Source organism: Lentinula edodes (assembly GCF_021015755.1).
Source record: "Lentinula edodes strain Le(Bin) 0899 ss11 chromosome Unknown C8R40scaffold_1, whole genome shotgun sequence".
NCBI lineage: Eukaryota > Fungi > Basidiomycota > Agaricomycetes > Agaricales > Omphalotaceae > Lentinula > Lentinula edodes.
Window position 1 is genome coordinate 1,301,226 of NW_025764307.1, and position 10,804 is coordinate 1,312,029.

The 10,804-nt window shown below is 43.6% G+C and overlaps 1 protein-coding gene and 1 non-coding gene across 2 annotated transcripts; one reads left to right on the forward strand and one right to left on the reverse strand.

Annotated features, from left to right (window-relative positions):
• The first annotated feature begins 2,619 nt into the window (after positions 1-2,619).
• On the forward strand, positions 2,620-2,693 carry C8R40DRAFT_t8. Its single transcript has one exon. It is a non-coding gene; the product is annotated as a tRNA-Ile (tRNA).
• A 1,572-nt stretch (positions 2,694-4,265) lies between these two features.
• C8R40DRAFT_1164743 (uncharacterized protein) lies at positions 4,266-4,727 on the reverse strand (the record flags this gene model as incomplete). Its single annotated transcript, XM_046230554.1, has 1 exon — positions 4,266-4,727. One exon carries the CDS (start codon positions 4,725-4,727, stop codon positions 4,266-4,268), a length of 462 nt encoding a protein of 153 aa, XP_046092428.1.
• Positions 4,728-10,804: the final 6,077 nt, after the last annotated feature.

Genomic DNA, 10,804 nt, shown 5'->3' on the forward strand with positions numbered 1-10,804 from the left:
AGCAGCCGTCAGGAAAGGACCGTCGTTGTTGAATTGGGAGTGTTCCAATACCAGGCGATAGAGACCCTCAACCTCGTCCACAGCGTTGTTAAAGAACCATTGAATGCTACTAATGGACTGGATATAAAGATCTCCATGGACACCCCGAGCCACCTGCATGTAATCCAACGCCAACCCGAAGTTGTGGGTAACAACGTCAGGGTCTTCAGACTCCAGTCCACGATGGAGGAAGGCAACCACAGCTTTGATAATCGCCCCGATATAACGGTGGTGGTGGTGAAGGACGGTCGCAGGGTCGGAACGATGAAGGCGGTGAGCAAGGGTAGCAACACGGCGGAGGTCCTCGCGAGCCTTATTAAGATCAACTTCGAGCTGCGAAAGGGGGGGCAGGACAACCTCGTAATAACCCTCATCAGGGTACTCCTTGACCATTTGCTCAACAAAAGCGGCACAATCGCAAGCACGATGGATCTCCTCTTGCAATTCTTCCACCAGGCGACGTTGATGTGTTGCTAAAGCATTAGACTCGTCAACACGACCTTGTTGGTACAGCAAGGTGGTCATCAGCTGCGAACTCTTGCGAGTAGAGGAGGACAACTTCTCCACAGCGACCTTGCACTCCCTAACAGCATCTCGAAGGTCCTCTTGCACTTCTTGAAAACGCTCCAAGAGGCTCTGAGGAGAAGAAATCAATCATGGATTAAAAAAGGAAGAAAACTTAAGTACTCACTTGACCAGGGGTCCCCGGTAAGGCTTCATCCAAAGCGACGAACTGATCCAACATGCGACGGTACTCTGTTTCGTGCTCTAGGACCTCATGGCGAGAAGACCGCAACTGCTCTACTTCTCGTTGTCGAGACTCGAGAGCATGGGAGGTATCCCGAAGAGCAGAGGTGAGGGAGGAATTCTCCCACTGAGAATCAGCCAGCTGAGACTCCAGTAACCGAACGCTGACACGCCTAAATTTTGGCTAGACGTCTATGCTGTGAATTGTGACATTTTCACGTATAGATTTGTATTGAGAGGACTGTAATTGAGACCCAGATTGACAGTCAAAGCCTATGCTAGTTTTCACTCAGGGGAGGTGTGTTTAGCCAAAACTTGAGCCCAAGGGCCCCTAAATTGCGGATCATGAAGCGCCCTACTACAAGGTACATGGTGAGGTAAGGTGTAAGTAGCATACTACAAGTACATATCAAAGTAAGAATGAAATGAAATGAAATTACAAGTACAAGAGAGGGATGGGAGGGAGGGTGACAAGAAAAAAGCGCAGATCAAGCTAGATCTGCTCAGATAACAGTTAGTACCTAGTAGAATGAAAGATCAGAGCTGATCTGCGCACTGAGAGCCCTGATATCCGAAGATCTGACAATCTGGAGGTAATATGAAGCAGTAGATGTGGTCAGATCTGTATGGATGTGTTGTGAGCTCTGTACAGTGGAGAGATCAGTGATAGTGGCGGAGCCATACCAGAAAATCCGTAATCTGAGACTCTAGAACAAAGCCTGTGGTCTGTACAGATGTAGGAGAGGCTGGTGGGGTGATGTTAGAGCTATCAGAGCTGTGGGGAGTGTGCAGATGTCCTACCCAAATCCGAAGATGGTGGGGGAAAGGAAGGAAGAAGGACAGAGTCAGATGACACTCCTGATCAAGCTAATCACAGGCCTCTGCTCGGAACTCCGGCACCTGTGATTGCCAGAAGTGCCCCATGACCTGCCTTGATCATCTGACAACAAGTTACCAAAACTTCGGAATTGCAAAGTCGAAGTTGGTGTGTAAAAGTACACACTGCCGGAGCAGTAGTAAAGGTAATGACAAACTGATTGCATAGCGTTGTTCCTGACGTGTTCCTGCCGTAGTCCACCAACGCACGCGTGTATATAGCGCGAGGACGACGAGCTATAAATAAAACAAACTCGAAGCTCCAGAATAAAAAGTTGAGCATTCTCCAGAAAAAGTGTTCATAGTGTGAGATCTGATCAAGATATGAACAAGGTGATTGTTGGAGGTGATTGGGGGAGTGGTAATCGAGATATTAGCAGGTGGTAGTGATGGTAGGACAAGTGGAACAACAGCAATTAGATGTATTCATGTGCACTATTGAAGTGATGAACACAGATCTAATTGCTGTGGTGTATCTGTTGTTTGCAGAGGCCTCCAGAAACGCTCCCTACCCTTGGAATCCGCCTTCATGTCGAGTATAGATTAGAGGTCTGGGTTTTCAATCTAGGTTGATCTGGTCATTTTTTGGTCACCCTCCCTCCTCTCCCACATCACATCTTTACTTTCAACCATTTCACTCCACTCTAACCTTGTTATTTTATTTTTTACTTAGACTTCTTTTTTCATTTATATTATTTACCATACCATACCCTTCCTGTAGGGCCCTGCATGATGCATTCAATTTAATGGGGCTTTGGCCCAGTTTATGGCTAAACACCTCCCTATGAGTGAAAATAGGCATAGGCAGCTGTTAGGATTCAATCCTGACACCCTGATGAGGTATAAATGGTATTATGCAAAATTCCATCAACCAAGGCAAAAGAAGATAGTAAGTCCTAAAGGGGTTGTTTGGATGGCCACTGTTACCATATGTAAAGTCCTCATTAGTTGAACCAAGGTCAGATAGCTCAGTTGGTTAGAGCATCTGGAATATAACCAGAAGGTCCTGGGTTCAATCCCCAGTCTGGTCACTTTGTTTTCAGTCATGACTTTAACAGCAGCTTGCCATTTCTTTTCGTTTACCCTTCCAGGTAAGAGAAATATACTGTAGGGGTGGAATAATGGGTACACTTTCTTCACTAACAGACTTGCGCTGCCATATTTGTATATTAGAGATATATGGATCTGAACTGAGATTGAATATCGCACCCAAGTTTCAAGAGCTTCAATAAGCTCCTTTTTATTGACATTGGTTCGCACATTCGGGAGACAAGAACATAAAAAAACAGTAGTATTTTTGTTGACCTTAGAATCAAGCCACTGTGATAAATTTTCTGGAGCTTTCCGAATTCCATCCCAGAGAGAGCAAAGAAGTGCGGCTGGTGGTTTGAATTTGGATTTCAATGTCGCTTTAGGTTTTGTGTCACCTTCGATTCCTAAGACACCACGGACATGGGTTTCAGCAAGTCCTTTGCACAGGTGCATACCATCAATAACAGTATGTGCAATCGGGTTCCAGTAAGGTAATCATAGTAATGCTGTCCATCGAACACCATATGTGTTGACAATGTGATCATGTTCTTCATCACTAGTAGCTTTGTGATATTCTTGTGCCCTCAGTCAGTGCTCTTGGAGGTTATGCTTTGGCCAAGCTGCCATGTCGATATTGTTTATGTCAGATTTGAGAAGAAGACATTGGGTACAAAATAACTTGTGTGAATGTAAGCCAAATCCCAAGACATGGTGAGCGCCAACAACATCACAGATAATAGGAATCAGAATTGCATGCACAACATGCCCCAATAGATGAGAGCATGTTTGTGTGAAATATACACCATCCCAAAATGGCAGAAGCAAATCCACAATCCAATCCGGAATGTGATTGATATCATTCACATTGGGATCACCATTGAAGACAGTCACAAGTGCCATATATCTGAGATGTTCCGGTAGGCAAAGATTCACCATATATATGGCAGTGGAACTGATGGGATTTCTCGTTACTGAAATGGAAAGGGTGGAAGGCATCATAGCCAAGACTAAACATCACAGGTAAATCATGCGAGTTTTCATCCAGTTGCATGAATGGTTTTCCATCCGGACCAGGTATCTCCTTAAAAACTGGAGAGTCTCTAATATCATGAGGGATTCCATCATCAGGTGAGGATTGCAGATGATTCTCCATCGCTTCCTCCATGCCGGGAACAGCTTATTAAATATCCTTCCAAGCCACTGTTTTAGATCCTGAAACAGCTGTTTACGGATAGGGATGACAAAAAAAACGATTTCCGATCCTCTGTATTCGCCACAAAGTGGTACTGCATGTAACACATTTATCTAACTTCTTATCATTTCGGTAAGATTCCTCATTGCGCTGAATGGATTGTGGTGAAAATTCATGTAATTTGAAGCATTTTGGGCAGGCAAGACAGGCATGGCAATGAGGATCCAAGTCGTAACGATCAATTATAGTGTGGACGTCCTTTGGTAGGTTGGAGGCAGCATCGATAGCATTTGGACTTTCGGTCGCCCGGAGTGAGGCAGGAAAAAGTCCAAAAGTAAGAGCCTAAAGGAGGGAGGTTTTAGTCAAGACAATTCAGGAATCAGTATAAAGCAGCAGACCCACGATTATCGATGATATGTGCACCAATTGGATCAGACTGCTGAATCCATTGGCTCTTTTTATGCTGATTCAAGGAAGTCAAAGCATTGAGTGCATAATCTTCAAGTATGTTAGCTTTGTCTCCATCTCCACGGGGCATCAAATGCAGCTGGATGACTGCACCACAAAACCAGGCTTCGTGTTCAAGAAACTCTCGATTTGCTGGTGCGGTAGTTTTCAGGGCAAACTGACCATAGTTAGCTGAAGTAAGAGACTCCGGGTCGGGAAGTACAAAAGAAGTATCTTTATTTGGTGGCGAGATGAACACTAGTTTCGAGGAGGACTGTGAAGCGGCATGGGATCTTGCAAAGATCTCTTCTTCCAACATTGACAGCAAGCTGGTAGATACATGTGTTTCTGAGAAAGGGCTTGGATTGTGGGTAGATGAAGTATGGGGAGGCATCAGTGACTCTGCATGTAAATTGGGTGATCATAATCCATGTAGATCTGACAACGACATGAAACAATGACAATCTGAGATGAAAAGGGGTGTACTTTTTATGATAGCAACATTGGAGGAATGGCGTCCCGAGAAACGAGCAGAAGTCTACCAGATGCACGGGTTTTTACCCACTGCAGTAACCAGTTAGATAATGTTAGAACGAAAGACAAAAAAAGCGCTCTACGGGATTACCAATGCGGTACATTTGACATATTAGTTACCGGTGATATGTCTGATCATGACATGGTTATATGGTTAGTAGCTTGGATGTAATAAACTCAGTAACAGTAACGGTAGTGCTACTGGAGAATTTGCTAATTTTCCCGTTCAAAGGAATGGGAGAGAACAAACATAGAGTCAATATTTATGGACGTTAAGAAATATGATAATACATCGAGCAATATTGTAATGGAAGTGACCGTCTTTGAGCCACTTTTGGCCTTCGGGAAATACATATAAAAAAGTACGCTCGCATACTCTGCCCATAACTATGAGAAAGACCGTCAGGGAAAAACCAAGTCCCCATTACAGGCATAACCGCACTGTGGCCTGCTTGGCTCTTACTGGACTTGGGCAGCTAACAAAGTGCTTCTCCTGCACCTTGAGAGCCAAAGCCCATGCTATCAAGTTGCGAGCTCGACGCACCAACGGTAACGAGCTTGCCTTGTTTTTGTGTGAAAGAGAAAGGAAGGAATCTAATGGGCACTCCAACCAACCAATCTAATACACAATATGCGAGTTCACTGCTATCAAATTTATTTAATAGCAAGGGGTAGCGTTGGCAAAGGTTCCGCAAAGCTTTGAGAGCTAAGTAAGAAGCTTTAATCAATCAATTTGAACCGTTCTAAGGATTCGATATATTCCTTTGATCAAGGTAGATTCAGCACGATTTGTGCTTTAGTTTGTATTGATATGGGTATATCAAGAATTGGGGTTTTTGAATCAAAGTAAATTAAAACCGAAACACACAGACCCCTACGGAGGGCTAGAACTATGTGCTGGCACAACCACACAGCGTGATTTGCCCTTAAGACCAACGACTGATCCTAAGTTCGAAGAATACCCAACAACTGGATATACTTCTCGCAGTCACAAGGAGCAGAACACAATGTTCCTATACTCACAAGTGCCAGGCCCGAATGGCTGCTAGCAAAGAGGTTTCAGTCTGGCGGGAGTGTGTCTTTCCTTTTTACGGATTAGCACTGCAACGTCGTCCCAAAATCACTTAAGTGTATTCCAGATACCTCGGATCACTATGTTGAGCATACTGTAGTGATAGAACACTTTCTACATACATTACACAGCGCCTCATCACTCCTAGTTATCACTGTAGTGACTTACTTAGTGTACAAAGTACTTACAGACTTCATTACTTAGTTTTACAACTCATAACTTAGCTATTTCTTTAGTGTTACTGTAGTTAGTTAGTTTTCATAGGTGCGCACAATTGTGGACACCCATTATCACGCCTCATGCGTTTCTAGTACATACAAGACCAAACAAACATGTATTCCTACTACAGTTGAAAGATACAAATCAATACTCATACTATATTGACTCTGGTCATTGTTACTGTGTTTATTGGAGTACTGAGCAACTACAAGACTCTGTAGCACAACCTACTGAGCTTGTATTAAGGCATTGACATTCTCTGCACTGAGCTGGGTGGCATACTGTTTGGGTTAGCTGAAGGGCGCTCCAGTGTGTTTCAACTTCAACAAGTGCAGTCTCCTTCAACACACTATTTATACATACAGAATATAGAGTCGCACAGTACAATTAATTTAATACAATAAACGTTCGGAACCGCAAGGAAACTTCTACAATCAGTCAGATACCATTTAATTTGAATCTATATGTCCTTATTTGGCCCATATTGGTTCCAAGATTCTAGTATACCTCCAAACATAGGTAGGTACTTCGATATTCATTTAATTTAATTGTTTTTTGGAGAATGACTCGAATGGTGTTCAACTGTCATTGCTGTTCAACACTTACTTCGATCATTTGTCACCTCGTCCGGAGGCAAATCAGCTCTCCTCGATTCTAATCCTATCAATCTGATTCATCTGGATTAAACTAATTGCTTCTCTCTTTCAACAGACACCCATTGTGCCTATACTCTATCAAGGGAGTTACGCATAGTATTCATTTAATTGCATTCTTCAATATTTTCTATGTCAGGACTCTTTGACATTCATTTGATATATCTTCGGAGCCTTGCAGTACTTCGATCGTTCTTCTAGTCATTTTCCTCAACCATGCAACCTGATTGGTCTATTAGACTAAATCGCAGTCTTTTAGATTAATGCATGATCTCGTTCTAGAAAGAGTATTTGATAATTCCTGAGTTCTAGAAAGTCATTTCGAGTCAATCCTTGGCTCATGGTCACTTGAGTAAGTTCTTCCAAACTCCTGCCAGTGTAAGGTCCAATAAGAATACCCTTGGTATGTCATACGTGAATGGTCATCCTTCGGATGTAGTCCGAGTCTGGTATAATCCTGCTTGACAAGCAGGTAGACTGTTATCCAAAGGTAGTATCGGGGATGGGTAAACTAAACAACTTGTGGTAGTATGGGTATATGGTCCCTTCAACTTATCAGACTAATTCAGTATTGACTTTGACTGTCAATCTGGGTCTCAATTACAGTCCTCTCGATACAAATCTATACGTGAAAATGTCACAATTCACAGCATAGATGTCTAGCCAAAATTTAGGTGTGTCATCCCCCCCAAACTAAAGAATTTGACCGTCCTCGGTCATTCGTAGTTTTGTATAGGGAAAGGATACCCAATCTGTTATTAGATTGATTCGACAAGACTATATCTCCTTTTAATTTAAATCACTGGGTTTGGATCTCTACTTCTCCGTGCTCTCCAATCAATTTGGATGCCCTCAAATGGGTTTCTAGCGCTCATCTTATCAATTTATTCACACGCCTGCTACGAATCGTAACAATTTAGCGCTCAATTTGAATTGGATACTTTTTCGGTATTCGTATCACATTTCGAAATTTTAATTCACAATCTTTTCATCATCTAGTCACAGAACGAGCTTCCATTTCATGGAGAGCTGCTCTGACGTACGCGCTGATTCAGTGTGTATGTTTATTTGGTTCAGGGCATGGGGTTCAACAAATTTTCGTTGAAGTCCGTTTTCTTCCCTTTCCTTTTCTTCCTCCATCTCGTTCTTATCAATTCAAAATGGCTGCCACTTCGAGTCAAACTCAGGCTGCAGTTTCGACCACGCTTCTTCCTACCTCTCTTATGGAGGCCCAGGTAATTCTGGCGGGTCTCTTATTCAAATCAACACTCCCTTTGTTCTTCGAGAGCGCTGTTTTTGTTCGTCTTCAACAGGGAAATTACTCCCCCCTTATGCTTGATTCTCAGAATTCTCTGGATTTCGATGGATCAAATATCTTTCCAGCTTTTTCGTATCCTCGTCCTTTGGTCCCCTTTTGTTTCCCTGCCGACACTTCGCGTCCTTTATCTGTTGCCTCAGGCTTGGACTTATATTGTTCAGCCCAAATGGCTGTGCGGACGTTACAAAGTGGGGATGAGGATTCCATTGAAACCGATCCAATGGAGTTATATCATTTATTTGAGGAAGCCGCCCCGTATCTGGTGCGTATTTCACTTCTCATTGCTTTTATTTATTTTAATTGTTCTTATTAGCTTTATATTCATGAATTCTGGATGGGAAGGGCGAATTGCCCTTTGTTCGCGGAACAAATCCTTCTAGCTGCCGAGTTCTTATCTGCCCATCTCCCCGAATTTCTTCGCGATAGCTTATTACAGCAGTGGGGAATTCCCCCTGAACATCGGTCTTCTTCTTCGGTAAATCTTTCCTGCTTTTGACGCTAATTCTTTTATTCATTTTAATTCGATTTGTAGGATGCTCCTGTCTCTGAACACTTTCCCACTATTCCGATTCCTTTCTGTCTTCAATTCCGCGAAGGGAGCGCCATGATGCATCTGGCGCCTTCCAAAGAACTGGATGTCTTTGCCTCATTATGCAGTAAAGGCTCTCCTGGGGCTTCAAAGGCAGTTTCGCCTCCCAAGGTTTCCGATGTCATCTCGCCTCCCCCTGCCACTAAAGCACAAGCTGTGCCCCCTAGGGCACTTCGAAGGAATTGGGAGGTCGAAAGCCTCAAGGCTGACGCTTCCTCATTTTGTGAGTATTATTTTCTTTCTTAATTTCATTTCATTTTATTCATTTTACTTTGTTCTCTTTGTTTTTCAGTTTCTCCACCTCGTTCTACTCGTTCCAAAGACTCAGATAATGAGCTCTTAGGCGGGTTCCCATCTGCAGGTTCAGCTTCTCGGGCTTCCTCTTCGTCTACCAAGGGTCCCATGGGCAGGAAAGAGCTTAAATCCAAAACTACCGTCAAGGTAGTCGAAGATTCCAAAGCCTCTAAGCCTACTCCTTCTGCCATGGTTTATAAAAGAGTTCGACTCCCTCCTCATTCGAGGAAAATCGCCCCAACTACTGCAAAAGGCAAATCCCGACAAGTAGTCGTTTCTGATGACGACTCTGCTTCCAACGGAGTAGAGTCTGAAGATGAGGATGAGGAGGAGGACGCTGCGCCTCCTCCAAAACACCTAAAAACAACATCTTCAATTTCTGGTAAGATTTCATCATTGCTTTTTCGTTTTTATTTCTTTAATTTAATTCTATTGCAGCTTCGTTGCCTCGTCATTCGATTAAACGGGTGTCCGTCCCCAAACGAGTTACAAAGGTTGCCACAAAGTCCGCTCCTGAGCATTCCCCAGAGAGTACCTTCCAACCGGTACTCTTGGCGGATGCTCAAGGACGCCTACGACTTCCAGAGCAGTCAACTGGTGCCTTCACACCTTTTCCAAAGTTTGCACATGCCAGGGTAAGTCACAGTGATTCAATTTAATTTAGTTAATACTAATTCTATTAATTTAATAGAATAGCGCTGCCTTGAATCGCAAGAATCCCCTTCTTGCCATTAATCCTGAGTTTCTTGAGCTGGGCTCCATCTTAGAGACCCAAAATGCTCGTTTTACTATGCAGGATCTAATGCAGGTGAACCGGGTGATTCGCGATGTAGGTTTTATTCTGACGTTTTAATTAATGTAATTGCTAACATGTTTCAATTTATGTAGCCTTCCCTCCCCAGTCAGGCTTGCGTTTTGGCGCTTGCTCGAGGGGATTTGGAAGCCAATTCGGCTCCACTGCCAGGATACAAATGCCAGGCCTGCTCCTCACGGAGTTTAAAGTGCTTGGGTTCCTTGGACGTGGAACTGGCTATGGATGTGCTCAATGTGCTTCATAAGGCCTCAACTAGCAGTACGCATAGTAAGTTTTTCCATTTGATTTAATTCGATTTGATTGCTTTTAGATCTAGCAAACTCATTACGACGAGCCACTGACTTGAACGATCAGTTGAAACAGATTGGATCCCTCTTCAATACAACACGTGAACTCTTCTTGCGGTCTCGACATGAAGGCGGATTCCAAGGGTAGGGAGCGTTTCTGGAGGCCTCTGCAAACCAACAGATCCCCACCAGCAACTGAATCTTCCATTCAGTACCTTGGAAGTGTACAGGAGGCCTCCTCCTCACTTCTGACAGGTACATAAATATTCAGTTGCTTCCTCTCTCCAAAACTCTACAGATATTCCTCACTTCTGAAAATGTGTACAGGTTTCTCCACAACCTCACTTTTCAGCTGTGTACAGATTTATCTCTCTCCAGGTTTTACCTCACTTCTGTACAGGGTCTCACCCTCAGATGTGTACAGGTTCCACCTGATTTTTTACAGAAGTGTACAGGCTGTGTTCCTCACCTCTTCAGTTGTGTACAGGTGTTTCCACCTCACTTCTTCAGTTGTGTACAGGCCAGACCTCACTTCTCAACATGTGTACAGGTCACACCTCACTTCTGTTCTCAGATGTGTACAGGTAGCACCTCACATGGGGCCAGTTGGATCAGGTGATGTGTTGATCATGTGTTCTGTTTCAGTCAGGTGCCAGAGTTTCTGAGCAGAGGCCTGTGTGAAAAAGGTCAG